Source organism: Cebus imitator, unplaced genomic scaffold (assembly GCF_001604975.1).
Source record: "Cebus imitator isolate Cc_AM_T3 unplaced genomic scaffold, Cebus_imitator-1.0 Scaffold37, whole genome shotgun sequence".
Classification (NCBI taxonomy): domain Eukaryota; kingdom Metazoa; phylum Chordata; class Mammalia; order Primates; family Cebidae; genus Cebus; species Cebus imitator.
In genome coordinates, this window is record NW_016107352.1 from 2,030,000 (window position 1) to 2,047,375 (window position 17,376).

A 17,376-nucleotide genomic window follows, 5' to 3' on the forward strand; every position below is an offset into this window, starting at 1 on the left:
CTCCTGCCTCAGCCTCCTGAGTAGCTGGGATTATAGGCATCTGCCACCACATCCAGCTAATTTTTGTAGTTTTAGTAGAAACAGGGTTTCACCATCTTGGCCAGGCTGGGCTTGAGCTCCTGACTTAGTAATCCACCCATCTCAGCCTCCCAGAGAATACTTTGTTTTCTTTTTTTTTCATCATTGTATTATTGTTTTATAGGCCCCATGAGATTTATGTTTCAAGGAGGTTCTTTTTTGGTGCATTTCAAGGGTTGTTTCAAGATTTACATATCCTTTTAGCATTTCTTGTAGTGCTGGTGTGGTATTGATGATTCTTTCAGCATTTAAAATATTCTTTCTCTCTCCATTTTTGAAGCTTGGTTTTGCTGGATACAGAATTCTTGGTTTGCAGTTATTTTGTTTGAGGAAGCTAAAGGTAGGACCCTAATCCCTTTGGCTTGCAGGGTTTCTGCTGAGAAATCTTCTATTAACCTGGTAGGTTTTCCTTTGTAGGTTACCACTGGCTTTTGCCTCACAGCTCTTAAGGGTCTTTCTTTAGATAACCTGATGACTATGTGCCAGGGTGATGATCTTTTTGCAATAACTTTCCCTGGTGTTCTTTGAGCTTCTTGTTTTTGGATGTGTAGCTGTCTATTGTGGTCAGAGAAGATTTCCTTGGTTATTCCCTGAAACATGTTTTTCAAACTTTTAGATTTCTCTCCTTCCTCAGGAACACCAATTATTCTTAGGTTTGGCTGTTTAATATAATCCTAAATTTTTTGGAGGCTTTGTTCATTTTTTCAAAATTCTTTTTCTTTGTCTCTGTCTGATTGGGTTAATTTGTAGACCTTGACTTTGAGCTCTGAAGTTCTTTCCTCTACTTATTCAGTTCCGTTGTTGAAATTTTCCAGTGCATTTTGTATTTCTCTAAGTGTGTCTTTCATTTCCAGAAGTTGTAATTGTTTTTTCTTTATGTTTCTCTGAAGCATTTTTCATCCATATTCTGTATTTTTTTCTTAATTTCTTTAAATTGTTTTTCATCTTTCCCTGGTATCTCCTTCAGTAAGTTTAATAATCAACTTTCTGAATTCGTTATCTGGCAAATCAGAGATTTCTTCTTGGTTTTGATCTTTTGCACATGTTATAGAATCTTGTTTTGTCATATTACCAGAATTACTTTTCTGATTCCTTCACATTTGAGTAGCTTATTTCAGTGGAAAAATCTGGAACTCAAGGGCTACTGTTCAGATTCTTTTATCCACAGGTGATCCCTTGATGTGATGCATTTCCTCTTCCCCTAGGGATGGGGCTTCCTCTGAGCCAAACTTCATTGATTGTTATTGCTCCTCTGGGTTTAGACACCTAGCAGGGCTACTAGGTTCTGTGCTAGTGCTGGGAAATATCTGTGGAGAGTCCTGTGATGTGATCCTTCTTCAGGTCTCCCAGCTGTAGATCACATGCTCTGGTGGAGGTGGCAGGGGTATGACATAGACTGTATGAGAATCCCTGGTTTTAGATATGTTGAGTATGCTGGCTTTCTTGAATGTTGGTTATGCCAGCAGTAAAGTTGTCACGTAGACACATTGAGGACCACTGGTTAACCAGTATGTTGCAGCAGTAGAATTAGCTGTTGCCTCCTCTCTCTTTTGAACAGGATTGTTCTGTTATGAGTTGCTGTAATTTCCTAAATTGATTGACCTCCAGCCAGGAGGTAGCGCTTTCCAGAGAGCACCAGACTTTTTGGCCTGTCTTATAGAATTTGCAGTGGCCTGCCACTTATTTTGAAGAATCTGTGAATTCTTTCAATTTTCCTGGTATGCTCCTGTGGTGGTTCTTGGACTAAAAGTTCACATTGTGAGTTTCCACACACTGTTCTGTCTGTCCAAGTGGGAGCTACATGTCAGCCCTGTCTCCTGTCTGCCATCTTGACTCCACAATCAGCTTTTTCATTTTTACTGAAACTTAATTTTGCATTGAGAGTTTTTAAATTGAAACATTAAATAAGTGTCATTTTTGATTAGTATATCAATTTTATTAGAAAAACTATGTCTGAAAACCAAGGTATTCATAAATTGTCATTTTTTTATAACCTCTCATCATTTACATGGAACATGTAGGATCTTTATGACTTCAATTTAGTGAATTGTAAATGCTGTTTAACTGTTAACTTTTATTTGACAGCTTACAAAATAAACTAATGAAATGAATCCCACATAATCTAGATACCTAAACTCCAAAGGGCAGTACATTGATATTCCTTGGCCTGATAATAAATGAAAAGAAAAGGAATAATTGATGTATCTTCCTTGGCTTATTGTATCTCAGCCTGAAAGGGAGAGAGGGCAGTTCTTAGTGAAATTAATTTAATGCACATTAAAACAAGATAAAAAATTTTAATTCACATAACGATTGCACATATTGAAGTGGTACATAATTATGTTTCAATATACAATGTATAGTGATCATATCATGGTAATTAGCATATCTGTGATCTCAGGCCTTATCATTTCTTTACGTTGGGAACATTCAGTGTTCTCCTTCTAGCTGTTTCAAACTGTTTAATATATTATTGTTAGCTATAGTCATCCCACATTGGTATAGAACACTAGTATTTATTTCTTCTTTCTAGTGGTAATTTTGTCCAAGGTAATTTTAACACAATAAAATACCGTGCTAAAAACATAAACCTTAATTGTAGATTTTAGGTTTGGTATTGCATTATTTGGCAATGATAAGCTTAGAAAAAATACTTAATTTTTAATTTAAGTATTCATTAGATTTGATTTCTGTTAAGTATAGCTAAAGATAAAAAGATCACACTATCACTTTCACTGTCACACATTATTTTTCTTTGTTTAACAAAGAAGAGTTTAGAATGTGAAAAAAATATTCTCAAAGAAAATTGAAGTTTAAAAACAGGTTGATTCAACACGTGTTGTCATTTCCGTTTGAGATAATATATAAGATATGAATCATAGTTGTGCAGAAATATCAATTGATTTGGCCAAACATATTTTAAACCGATTATTGATGACTATTGTTGTATTTTTGAATGTTTTAAAAATGCAATTAAAGCGATTATATGGATTCATACTTTAATGCTTCAGTGGCAACAGAAATTTTGGTTTTAGAGCACACTTTAGATTAAGGATTTTATCCTTTTCTTATGGTAGACTCATAAAAAAAACCTCTATTTTCAGTACTGTGATCAAATAAAAGGGAATTGTGACAGTGTGTACAGTTAAGTGCTTTTTAAAAAATCATCTTGTTCTGTTTATTACCTGCTCTCAGATTGCCCAGCAAAGATATTGTAACAACGTGCATTGTAATCAGTAAGCAATGTATAAATATGCATTTTCAACATAGCTGCAGCACTATTAAATTTTATTATTTTAATTTATTATTTTATTATTAACTGAATAGATAGGAAATGACGTCTGTTTTCTTTTCAATTTAATGTTCTTTGCTTACCAGTGAATGGCTGATATATTATCTATTGGTGTTGCCACCAAAGTTTCAGATCAATTTACAGTAGGTACTTTTAAATGCATTCAGCATTTAAAAGTAGATTAAAACAACAGTGTACATTTATTAAATGTCTAGATTAAAACAACAGTGTACATTTATTAAATACTCACTTAGCACCAGGTACTTAAGTTTTTTATGGATTATATAATATTTATTTATTATGGTTAGTATACTCATTTTATAAATATGGAAACTAAGGCTTAGAAATATTAATACATCCAAGGTGACAGAATCAGTAAATGGTATTTATAGTCTGGTGGATTTGTCCTGGTGGAAAACCATCAAAGTTGGTTTTCCCTTTTACTTACCCTTTTAACTCCTAAGCTGTACTATCATAGCATACCCATACTCTGAATTCATTACTGAAATAATAACCTTACTTTAAATTTTACATTTTCTGCTGAATTCTCTTTATGCTAGTTGTATATATAATCTTATAGGACGTGCTTATAAAGACAGCTTAAAAATAAACTAGACTAAACCAGACAAGAACATGTAGGATGGTAATTTGAATGTTACATATTTTTCAGTATGGGAGATTTTATTGGTTTCATTATAATAACAATAGGGCATTCAAGTTCTTTCATGTATGTACCACATTTTATTTCTTTTGTCACTCCTTCAGACACATGGGGTTAAATGCTAATCTTCACATGAGGAAAATGAGTCAGGGGCCAGTTGCTTGGTTCCACTTCTGTGTGCTTTCCCTCTGGATCATACTTATCAGGATGATATTCTATTATTGCAAATCTGTGCTTTAAATTTACTGGATTACAAAGCTTTAAAGATGTGTGGAGCTGGGTGCTATAACACTGCTCAAAATAGCTGCCTGAATGAAGAGATACATGTATTTTAACATAACACTTTTAAAAGTCAGTATATATCATGAAATGAATTGTCTGTCTTATGTGCAGTTATAAATCATTTCTACTTTATAAGACTATAGAGAGATTTTGAATACGAAGCAATATTGAACAAATAGCAAATCATGTTAAATTGTAGGGCAAATTGGGAAAGCCAAGCTGTGATTTTGAGCAACTGTGCCTTCATGATTTAAAATGCAAGTTTCTTATGCAGTATGGAACAATTCTTACTTCCTCTGAAACTTCAATTATAAATGCACTTATTCTTTTTAATTTTATCTTCACAAATAATTCTGGTTTGGAATTAGGGACTTTTTTGGAGGCTAGGGAGAAATTTACAAATTATATTAGAGTTTTAATTTATTATAATATATGACTATAATTATGTAATCTGTAATAATCTGAGTTATTTAAAAATAATTTTATGCTTTAAAATCCCTCACAGGATCTTTCTTAAGACACCTTCATTCATCTCTAGAAATATCATCAATAGTTTCTAATCTTTGGCTAGTAGATAATTTCTTCTTTCTTCTTTAAAATCATCTTTCTTTCTTCTTGAATTGCAGTCTGAGTAGCACTTGTCTTTTAGGGAAAATGAACTTCATTTCTATTAGAAAAATGATAAACTAAAGGATCTGACATATCATTCTCAAATAAGTTTAAAGAATTTATGGCTTAAATGAATCTGAATTCTAATTTACCTTTTACTTTGAGCTTGGCTACTGCTTTCAATTTATATGCATTTTATACATTAACTGCTACCTTCAATTTCCTTTCAACTTTGTGTAGTAAGCAATACTCCCTCAAACCCCACTCTATGATGCATTTAAATAAAGATAAAAGGTCAAATGAGTTTAGCAAGGTCCATTGTAGGATATAAGCTTCTGAAATTGCTTTATATTTGTATCATTAGACATAATTTCTAACATTTAAAAATTTACCAAAAATGTAATGAATTCATGGTAGTCATTATATGTCTATGGATTCATTTAGCACATTAAAAACTTTTGTGTCTTTAACCATAAAAACCATAACATCGCTAAATTATTCTGTGTATTTCTAGGCAATTTAGAACTCATATTCTAGAATTCTAGATCAGCAGTGAATAAAGCAAAGATGTCTACTCTTATACTTTCTTTTTAATATATTTTGGAAGTTTTAGGCATTAAGGCAATAAATACAGAAACAAATAAATAGACACATAAGAAAGGAAGGAGTAAAATATATCTTTCTTCATAGTGGATGTGATAATATATATCAAAAGACTGTAGGAAATCTGTAAAAGCTACTAGGATTAATAAATGAGTTTAGCAAGGTCACAGAATACAGGGCCAGTATTCAAAGATAAATTGTATGTCTTTACTATAAAAACAAATAACTAGAACCTGAAAGTTAAAACCCAGTATCACTTACAATTAAAAAAAAAAAAAAACAAAAAAAAAACCGTGAAGTACCTAGAAGTAAATTTAACAAACGATTTTTAAGACCCGTGTACTGAAAACTGTAGTATATTATTGAATGAATACAGAGATACATGTTCAGTGATCAGACGAGTCAATTTTATTAAGATGTCAGTTCTCCACAAATTATAGATTCAAAGCAATTCTAAACTAAACCCAGTGGGCTTTCTGTTAGAAATAATTGCAGAGGAAAAACAATTGATACAGAGTTAGAGAACTCACACCACCTACTTTGAAGGCTTACCATATAGTAATCAGAGAAGTTTGGTATTGGCATATGGCGTTAAAACAATTCATGATCCATTTAGAAAAAAGAATGGAAACTCCACCCTCACCACACATCATACATGGAAAATTAATTTACAAGATATCATAGACCTAATATAAAAGCAAAACATTAACACATTAAGAAGAAAAATTGGAGAAAATCTTAGCAATCTTAAATCAGGCAGAAGCTTTTTAGATAGGAAGCAAAAGGCATTAATTTTTTTTTTTTTTTTCTTGAGACAGGGTCTTGCTCTGTCTCCCAGGCTGGAGAGCATAGGTTCAATCATGGCTTACTGCAGCCTTGACCTCCTGGGGTCAAACAGTCCTCCCACTTCAGCCTCCCAAGTAGCTAAAACAACAGGTACATGCAACCACACCTGGTTATTTTGTTTTATTTAAGAGATGGGTCTCACTGTGTTGCTTAGACTGGTCTTGAACTCCTGGGCTCAAGCAGTCCTCCCATTTTGGTCTCCCAAAATGCTGGCATTACAGGCAGGAGCCACCATGTCCAGCATGAATTTTTATAACAAAGTGATAAATTAGACTTCCTTAAAAGACACAATTTAAAGATGAAAGAGTAAGCCACAGACTAGGACAAGTTAATAAATAAATTAAATGCATAAACATACACATGTATATTGTGTGTGTATGTGTGTGTGTGTTTGTATATGTGTATTGAACGTACAGGGACAAGGTTATGTATCAAGAATATATAAAGGGCCAGGTGCAGGGGCTCACGCCTGTAATCCCAACACTTTGGGGGGCCAAAGTGAGTGGAAGACTTGAGGCCAAGAATTCAAGAACAGCGTGGGCAAAACAATGAGATGCCATCCCTACAAAAAATTATGAAATGATCTTTGCCAGGGCACATGCCTGTTATCTCAGCAACTCAGAAGGCTGAGGCAGGAGGATTGCTTGAGCCAAGAGTTCCAGGATACAGTGAACTGTGATCATGCCACTGTGCTCCAGCCTGCATGACAGAGGAAGACTCTGTTTAAAAAAACAAAAATACACACACTCATGTGTGTATATGTACTTTGCCTGTAAAGAACCATTATAACTCAATAATAGACAATCCAATTTTCAATAATGGGTAAAAGATTTGGAAAGATATTTCACTGGAGATGATATGTGAATAGTCAATAAGTGCATATATACTTAATATTGTTAGTCATCAGGGCAGAGGAAATTAAAACCATTATGAAGTACCATGAGATACCTGCTAGAATGGTCAAAAGTTTAAAAGACAGTACTAAGTGTTAATGAGGGTGCAAAGCAACTACAACTTTTATGTAGTGCTAATGGGAATATGAAATGATACTATTACTTTGAAAAACAGTTTGACAATTTCTTTATAAGTTAAATATACATTTACCTATGACTCATCAATTTCATTATTTGTCTAAAGGAAATGAAAACTTATGTTCACACAAAGACTTGTTCACAAATGTTTAAAAGTAACTTTACTTTTATTTTAATTTTTAAAAATCTATTTTATTTATTTATTTTTAATTTATTTATTATACTTTAGGTTCTGAGGTACATGTGCAGATCATGCAGGTTTGTTGCATAGGTATACATGTGCCATGGTGGTGGTTTGCTGCATCCATCGCCCAGTCATCTACATTAGGTATTTCTCCTAATACTATCCTTTCCCAATCCCCCCACTCCCTGATATTACTCCCCTAGTCCCCCCACCCCCCAGGCCCCGGTGTGTGATGTTACCCTCCTTGTGTCCGTGTGTTCTCATTGTTCAGCACCTACTTACGAGTGAGAACATGCAGTGTTTGGTTTTCTGTTCTTGTGTCAGTTTGCTGAGGATGACGGTTTCCATTTTTATCCATGTCCCTTCAAAGGACATGAACTCATCCTTTTTTATGGCTGCATAATATTCCATGGTGTATATGTGCCACATTTTCTTATCCAGTCTGTCATTGATGGGCATTTGGATTGGTTCCAAGTCTTTGCTATTGTTAACAGTGCCACAATAAACATACATTTGCATGTGTCTTTTTAATAGAATGATTTATAATCCTTTGGGTATATACCCAGTAATGGGATTTCCGGTTCTAAATCCTTGAGGAATGGCTACACTGTCTTCTACAATGGTTGAATTAATGTACACTCCCACCAACAATGTAAAAGCATTCCTATTTTTCCACATCCAGCATCTGTTGTCTCCTGATTTAATGATCACCATTTTAACTGGCATGAGGTCGTATCTCCATGTGCTTTTGATTTGCATTTCTCTAATGACCAGTGATGATGACCTTTTTTTCATATGTTTGTTGGCTGCATAAATGTCTTCTTTTGAAAAGTGTCTGTTTATATCCTTCACCTACTTTTTGATGAGGTTGTTTGTTTTTTTCCTTGTAAATTTGTTTAAGTTCTCTGTAGATTCTGGGTATTAGCTCTTTTTCAGATGGGTAGATTGCAAAAATTTTTTCCCATGCTGTTGGTTGCCAGTTCACTCTGTTGATAGTTTCTTTTACTGTGCAGAGCTCTTAAGTTTAATTAGAACCCATTTGTCTCTTTTGGCTTTTCTTGGCCATTGCTTTTGGTGTTTTAGTCATGAAGTCCTTGCCAATGCCTATGTCCTGGATTGTATTGCCTAGGTTTTCTTCTAGAGTTTTTATGGTGTTAGGCCTCATGTTTAAATCTTTAATCCATCTAGAGTCAATTTTTGTATAAGGTATAAGGAAGGGATCCAGTCAGCTTTCTGCATATGGCTAGCCAGTTTTCCCAACACCATTTATTAAATAAGGAATCCTTTCCCATTGCTTGTTTTTGTCAGGTTTGTCAAAGATCACATGGTTGTAGTTGTGTGGTGTTCTTTCTGAGGTCTCTCTAAAAGTAACTTTTTAAATAATGTCAACCCAAATACCTATCAGTAAAAAAATAGATAAGCCAAATGTAGTATATTCAATGCAATAAAATACTATTTAGTGATAAAAAGGAGCAAATAACTGATACTTACAGCAACATGGATAAACCTCCAAAACATTGTGGTGAGCCAAACAAGCTAGACACTCTAAAATTTTATTTCTATATAAATAAAATTTTAAAAGATGAATATGAACCAGGATGAAGATAACTTACTGGAAAGGAATATAAGGAAATATTTTAGGTTGATGGAAATGTTCTGTATCTTAATTGATGTGTAATTACATGTTTACATATGTATCACAGTTATTGAACTATACATTTAAAATTCATGTATTTTATTGTGTATAAATTGTACCTGAATAAAGATGAGAAGTGATAGTATTTATAAATTCTATTAACACTTATTTCCAAAGGAAAATAAAAGATAAGTGAACACTTAAACATAATTTTAAAGGAAGTCTTGCTTGAAACTATATAAAAGTATTTCTTAAAAGGTAATTAATTACTGACATCTAAGTGTGAAAAATTTTGATCTTTAGTGTATTGTGCAGAAAAGTTGTATATTTCATTTAAAATTGATTGAAGACGGCAACATACTTTAATCAGAGGAAAGCATCAATTAAATGTAGAAACAAGATTTAAACAAAGATTCACATTAAAATAATAAGTAATACTTAGAAACTGAGTCCTAGAGACACATTATTTATATTTTTAGAAAAACAGAAGCATATAGTAGTATGAAAAGATGTTTAAAAATGAATATTAAATTGGTGAGCACAACACATTACATTGACAAGAATATACCATGACTGTAGCTTGCAAAAAGGAAATGTCTTCCTCGGTTTTTTCTTCAGGCTTTTTTTTTTTTTTTTAAACAGGAATTAGTATCAACAAATATTTTCTTTTCTCCCTTTATTTATTGAACCACACCTTTTCTCATACTGTCTTTCCCAAAAAGAAGTGAATTAATTCACCATCTCTTATTATAGCTTTTCATTTTTAAAACAAAAACCACTACCTGTGTTCCCTTTCTCTTATTTTCAAAGTTATATATTTAGCCACCTAAGTTATGCTATACCTCAAAATGTTTTGTTGTTTTTGTTTTGAGACGGAGTCTCACTCTGTCACCCAGGCTGGAGTGCAGTGGCATGATCTGGGCTAACTGCAATCTCCGCCTCTCAGGTTCAAGCGATTCTTGTGCCTCAGCCACTGGAGTAGCTGCGACTACAGTCATGCGCCACCATGCCTAGCTAATTTTTGTATTTTTAGTAGAGACCGGGTTTCGCCATCTTGGCCAGGCTGGTATTGAACTACTGACCTCAGGTGATCCACCCACCTTGGCATCCCAGGGTGTTGGGATTACAGGCATGAGCCACTGCTCCCGGCCATCAAATGTTTTTGAAGCAATTTTTGTTAGCGTTATGCAAATGACTCTTGAGTTCAATGGTACAGGAAATTATGAGCTTGCTTCCATTTTGCATGGCATCAAAAATGTATAAAGTACTGCAAAATGGGTTACATATGTTAAGTCTTCTCTTAAAATGGTAATTTTTATGGTCCTTTACTTTTTTCCCCCTTCTCTTCCTTTATGAGCTGTATCCCTGAAAATCACTTCAATTACTCAGCTAACCTTTCCCCTCACCCAAGAAAACTATTTTGAAGTATGTAGGTGATGTTACTTTCTTCAGGCTTGACGGACCCTGCTGAGATCAAACCTGGTTATTTTACTTAACATTCCTTTTTGCTGGAAAGTTTTGAATATTAGTCTTTGTTAACCTTTCCACAGATTTGTAATTGGGCGGGAAAAACCAGGACAAGTGAGTGAGGTTGCCCAGTTGATAAGCCAGACACTGGAACAGGAGAGGCGCCAGAGAGAGCTGCTGGAACAGCACTATGCTCAGTATGATGCCGACGATGACGAGGTCAGTAGTGCTTGCAGATTCTTTTTTCCACATTTTCTAATTCATGAAATGCTCTGCTGTATAACAGTATGACAGGTTTGATGCAGTTTCTCGAGGAAGGTATGTCTACATTGAACTAAAATTCTACCGTAGGAAAGAAATACTACTTGCATCTGATATTCACTTAAGAATCAAGTCATGGTATCTAGTTTATAGTATGAAGTTTGTGGATACAAATAAGTCTTATCTTTTCACTATTAGAAAGGAAGTCATAGAAACAGAAAAGGATAAAAACACAAAAATGTGAATAATGTCTGTCCTTATTGCTGGAATCGGGTGATTTTCCTCTCTCTCTGCTTTTTATTTTTTCAATCTTTTCCAAATGTTCTGTGATAGTATGTAATGCTTTTCCAAAAAAATCAGTAAACATACCCATACACATAGAAATATACACAGAAAAGTACTATAGATTGCTGAGTGTTTCCAGTGTCTTTTCCCCTTAGGAAGAGAAAGTTCTTTGGATCTGCTCACTATGATTTGTGCTAACACAATGCAGAACAGAGCTTTCCACTAGCACATGTTCCATTGAGTAGATACATATTGGAATAATTTTACATCCTGCTTTCTGTAGAAGATCAAATAAATGAATAGAAGCTAACCCCCAAGTGAAAACAGCTCTCCAGAACCCTTGTGTGCTGTAATATAATACAGATGCTGTTCTATTTCTAATGTCATTGCCAAATGCACATTGATATAATGGGACAACATGCTTTATTATAAACACAGTAAACATGCACATGTTTCATATTGGCGTGTCAAAAGATCCATCAACAATTTAATTGTAGTATTTTATACTCCATAAACTTGTACATATTTAGATATAACAAATATTCTTTACTCCAACTGATATAACCACAGTGGAAATTCATATATTCAACCCCTTCTTATCTGAATATATAATTTTTCAGCATACTGCTCTCTAGCCAGGTCATAGAGATTAATAAACAGACTTTCAAATATTTTTCATGTATTTTTAATCTGAGATGTTTTAACCCTAATGTATATTACGATCTCATGAGTATGTAATATGATGAGGTTATATTCCTCACTTATTATAGCAGAAAATTAGAGGTGGTATATCCGTTAACTTTTGATCATCGGATAACACAGTAGAAAGCCCTTAAATGAATGAATTAGACTCTTAGAACTTGATTGATTTTCTTACTGGATGAGTCCATTTGAAATGGTGAGTATATTTTCATCACACTGAGATACTTTGTATGAATAATGTTGTCTTGGATTTTCAAATTAAAGAAGGGATTTCCTCAAATGTTTCAAACTTGTATCTTACCTCGTTTTCAATTCGCTACATTAGTATATTGTATTTTATCAGAGACACTGATTTACTTTGGCTGCAAGCTTATTCTGAGATTGTAGAATCATTCTCTGCAGGTTTGATTTTTGCCTCCTCACTGTGCTAGAAGGATTTTTGGTCTTAGGTTCAGGGAGTACAGTGACATCAAGTGGTGGAAGGGGATGTGGCCAGGCTTTCTAATCTGTGTGCCTTGGTTTCTTTGGCCTGAAAGCACAGGGATTGGGTTAGGTCATAAAATTCCTTCCAGCTTCTAATGTTCCATGAATATGAAATAAGACATCAGGTTTAATAAGGACAGGGCAAAGAAGATAGTCAAATTTTTAAGGCACTCCAGGTGAAACATTTAGATCACAGACCACACATTTACTGCAGTTATTTTGAGGCACTGAAATATTATCACATTTATCCCTAAAAGTTGGTATAAGATTTTGCTTTTTTTTTTTTTTTTTTAAAGACACAGGGTCTTGCTCTGCCACCTAGGCTGGAGTGCAATGACACAAGCATAGCTCACTGTATCCTCAAACTCCTTAGCTTAAGCCAACCTCCTGCCTTGCTTCAGCCTCCTAAGTACCTGGGGTATAGGCACACAGAACCACGTATTGCTAATTAAAAAAAAAAAAAAAGCCTTTTTGTTTGTTTGTTTGTTTGTTTGTGGAGATGAGGTCTCACTATGTTGTCCAGGCCTGTCTTAAACTCCTGGCCTCAAGCAATCCTCCTGCCCCGGCCTCCCAAAGTGCTGGGTTTACAGGTGAGAGCTACCACTCCTGGCCCAAAGTCTTCTTTAACTTGATAATTTGAATAGATGGATAAAGAATATTTTTTGCTTGACATTTATACTTAGTAATATATCACATCCTAAATAGAAGATTGCTTATAGGTTTTCTTGTTTGCCTGTTTTTGTAAGGTAATCAGAGTTGTCATCTGAGCAGATATTTTCAGGGGCAAGGAAATTAAGTACATATTTAGTGGCAGGCACTTTGTAAGGTGTCTTTCCTACATCATCTCATTTAATCTTTAATGCAGCCAGAAGAGATTTTCTTTTTTTCCAACAAATGCAGCAACTGAGGTTTTTTCTACTGTTACATCCAGTAGTTAGCAGAGTTGGAATTGGAATAAGGTCTTGCTGGCTCCAAAGACTGTACTCTTTGCAACACACTCTGCTGTTTTTGAGTAGAGTGTACAGAACACTTCTGCTGGGTCTGTCTGTATTCAGGCAGACACAGAATAACTTGGCAACAAATGATGTTAAGAGAATTACTGTTTGGGGTGATGGAGTTTAGGTTCTGTGATTCTTTGTTCTGTATTTCTAATAAAAAGGAGATCAAGTGTTTGAATAATTATTTTACTCTAGGCAACAGTCCATAGAGTCATCTTTATAGAATTTAAAGGGAAGAATAATTGAGTACTCAAATGTTTTTTTTTTTTAATTAGTTAACCTGTTTTTTTTCTTTCTGCAAGTTATAGAAGTAAAAACGAAGTGCTTGCTGTGTTGCTTCAAGTAACTTACTTTATGGAAAGAAGTCAAGGAGACTTCTCTTTGTATCTATCTCCATCCTCCTCTGTGACTTGGGTTTTCTTCCTTTCTTCTATGTTACACACTGCCTCACCAAAACGTGCCCAGATAAATCCAACTGTTAATTTTCAGTGCATAAGAGAAATGAAAGCTGTACAAATAGCAAAATTCCACTCCAGTGTTAAAACTTCAAATTATCACTTGATTCAAATTATTTTTTTCTGAGGGTAAAAAATATTAAATTTATTGAGTGCTTTTTTCCATTTTCTATTTACTCTCTGTCTCCCTTTATGAATGAAGAATAAAATATTGAAGTGGCATAAAAGAAATGAGAAGAACCAATATTAGATATGTAATAAATAAATGCTCCTTAAATAATTGAGTTAATTATATGTATAATAGAACAATTTATTAATTAATATATCTGTGTTAAAACAGGCCCTGGATGTGTATAATCAGTCACTTGGTTTTTCATTTTTGTGATTTATAGATTCATCTTGTGGTTTTAAAGTTAGAGTTATTTTTATTTGACAATATCCCCTTTGACATTCCCTGTACTGGCTGGGAAAACCTTTAATTAGATACAGAGCAACCAAGTTCATCCAACTGATTTCCAGAGCCAGCTCTTAGATCAACAATGTCTGCTGAAGGATAGATAGCTTCTGTTTTTGATCAGATCATCCAAAGTTGATTGTAACTTGGAACTTGTCACATTGGCAGAGAGGAATTGCTTACTTGAATTGACTACCTGGAAAACATCGCAATGTGATAAATAGATCCTGAAATTATAAACCTACAGTGGACCTCTAATAACTGTATTGAGGAAGATTAACTATTTAAATTTTTGCTTTTTCTGTTTTTTCTTCCTCCAAATCATTAGAAGGGTTTAAAATAAGCAAACAGCCAATTTTATTTTAATTTGCATTCCTGTTTTTGTTTACTTTCTGTTAAACATTCTGATTTAAAAAAAAAAAAAAAAAAAAAAAAAGCTAAAATGGCTTTGCCTAAAAGCTGTAGAATAAAAAGGAGGATCCTGTTGAAGAAGAGAAGATGAATATCTGAACAATTGAAAAATTTTAAATGTATATCTGAATATATCTGTGATTCATTATTGAATTTCTATTTAATAGAATTATTGATCATTTGCTTTCTTTCTTTCTCTCTCTCTTTTTTTTTTTTTTTAGATGGAGTCTGTTCTGTTGCCCTGGCTGGAATGCAGTAGCACAATCTTGGCTCACTGCAACCTCCACCTCCCGGGTTTTTTTTTAACAATCTAAAAGGTTGCCAGGGAGGATTTCAATAAATCCCTCAGACAGTCAGCACTATTTCATGACACTTGGAGGGTATGATAAATTTTTCAGCTAGAATTTAACTTTTTAATAACATTTAATCTCTTGTCATACTCCACAACTGTCAGTGTTTAGCCTTTTAGTAGTGAGATGAGGTAATTATGGTATATATTTTGTGTAGTATCTTTATATATGTTATTAAAGAGCCTGATACAGTTTGAAGTACTGCAGGCTCACACTGGAAATAGAGTATGAACTGGTACTATATTCCATATTTGAATTAGAAAATAGGTATGGTCATTGAAATTAAAATAAACTATTGTACTTTAAAAATTATAATTATTTGGCTTCCTTAAATATTCTTTTGAGATATAATATTTATTACATTGTGAAGTCTTAGCTTATAGATAGCATTTCAGAGTCTCCTTAGGCAGTAGTTCATAACAAGGTTAATCATCACTCCAGAAATTGAAGCTCCTTCTAAAATATAATTGAATCTTTCTTTCATAATTTGTTTTCATTACTGGAAATTAATATCATTATAACAATATTATAGCAACATTATTTTTTAGAATCTTTTAAAGTATTGAATACAATTTAGAGTAGCTGCCCACATAGGTATGGGTGTTTATTGCTTGTGTTAGCATGTAATAATTAGAGGCAAAAATATAATGGAAGCTTTGGTTTGCATAAGTATTAAAAGGTATACAAGAATATATTTATGTTATAAAAAGTGTTAGAGGGATAACATTAATTTGACTCTTTCTGTTTGCGGTTCCTAGTTGGAAATAGCTTGTGAGTATGAACAAGTATTGGCAGTTATTATGGTTGGCCTTTTAATAATGTGATTATAATAATGTAAATAGACTGTATACTGTATCTATAATACTGAGAAACTAAGAGTGGGGACATTTTTTTTTTTTTAACCAACATGCAGCACTTAACAGTGTGTATTACAATAAGCACTGGGACCTCAGTGTTTTTCTATCCTTTATCATTAGGCTGCTCTCTTTGCGGTGTGGGGTAAGCCTGCTTTAATATTTTTTGTCAACCATTCTAGAACACTGTGGCTGAATTACAAGGAGTGTCTGGCAACTGCAATAACAATAACAACTATTTTCTTAAGGTTTGTTTTTTGGTTAAAAGTAATGCTTACCTGTACTTTCCTGCTTCATATGTAAAATTATTCTTTGTGCCTTATTAACTATGTGTATATTCTGAAGAACTTCTCTAGAGCCATGTGTTTTGTGCATTGAATAATAGTTTGCAAATAATCATTCAAGAGACATTTAATTCTGAAACATAGCATATATTTTAGGTATAGGTTTGGCAATTTAGACTCATTTCTTAAAATTTAGCCATGGATATTTTTAACCCCTAACACTTTAAATATTTTGTGATTCAAATTCAAAGGAGAAAATAAATGTCCAACAGCAGGTCTGTATGAAGCTGCAAAGTAACAATATATGTAGTGATTTATATTGTCTGTAAATCCAGTACTTTTTTAGGAAATAATCTTTTGACACAAAGTTCTTGATTTTTCAAAACACTAAATACATTTGTCTTTAAATTATGGTAGTATTTGTTTGCATGATTTATATGATAGACATACCAAAATATCTAAAATGATACTATACTTTAACAAAATAATTCTCATTATGTTTAGTTGCTGTTAATATAGATAGCAGTGCTTAAAAATGGAGGTCAAGTGTATGTAAAAGGCAGACTGATTTATGGCAATTAGAGGAGCCTGAAGAATAAAAGAAATATAAAACCTTTTTAACAGCCTGTTTGTGAACAGACTGCAATTTGGTTGGATCTTTAAAGTCATTAAATTTAATTATATCCTTTGGTTTATGATCCCCAAATCTATAGCAATGGTCATTATCACTGAAACCCAGAATCACAAGGTGCTTGGAAAACATTCAGTTGAAGGCCCTATCCATAGGTGATGTAGCATAAGCATGTATACACATGCTTCACACACTCACACACCCATGGACCACACTCACACCACACATACCCACACACACCCCCATACACCACACGTACCCCCCCACACACACATTCCCACATACATTCTACACACACACCACACATACCCACACACACCACACTCACACCACACACCTCACACACGCACACCACACTCACACCACACACACCCACACACACGCCACACTCACACACCACACACATGTGACACATACACTACATACACACGTCACACACACACACCCCACACACAACACACATCCCACATACCCACACATATGACACGCCACACACACACACCACAAACACATATTACC

General features: G+C 33.9%; 1 protein-coding gene across 13 annotated transcripts in view; it reads left to right on the forward strand.

Moving 5' to 3' along the window:
• The window catches only part of PPP1R9A (protein phosphatase 1 regulatory subunit 9A), a 333,495-nt gene that overhangs the window by 228,762 nt on the left and 87,357 nt on the right, over positions 1-17,376 (forward strand). For 7 of the 13 annotated variants that reach the window (XM_017525139.2, XM_037737275.1, XM_037737279.1 and 4 more), the window contains 2 exons: positions 10,773-10,908; positions 16,125-16,190. In XM_017525139.2, the coding sequence (XP_017380628.1) occupies positions 10,773-10,908; positions 16,125-16,190 (202 nt within the window). The remainder of the gene's footprint in view (positions 1-10,772; positions 10,909-16,124; positions 16,191-17,376) is intronic. The other 6 variants (XM_037737278.1, XM_037737277.1, XM_037737281.1 and 3 more) reach the window with 1 other exon arrangement.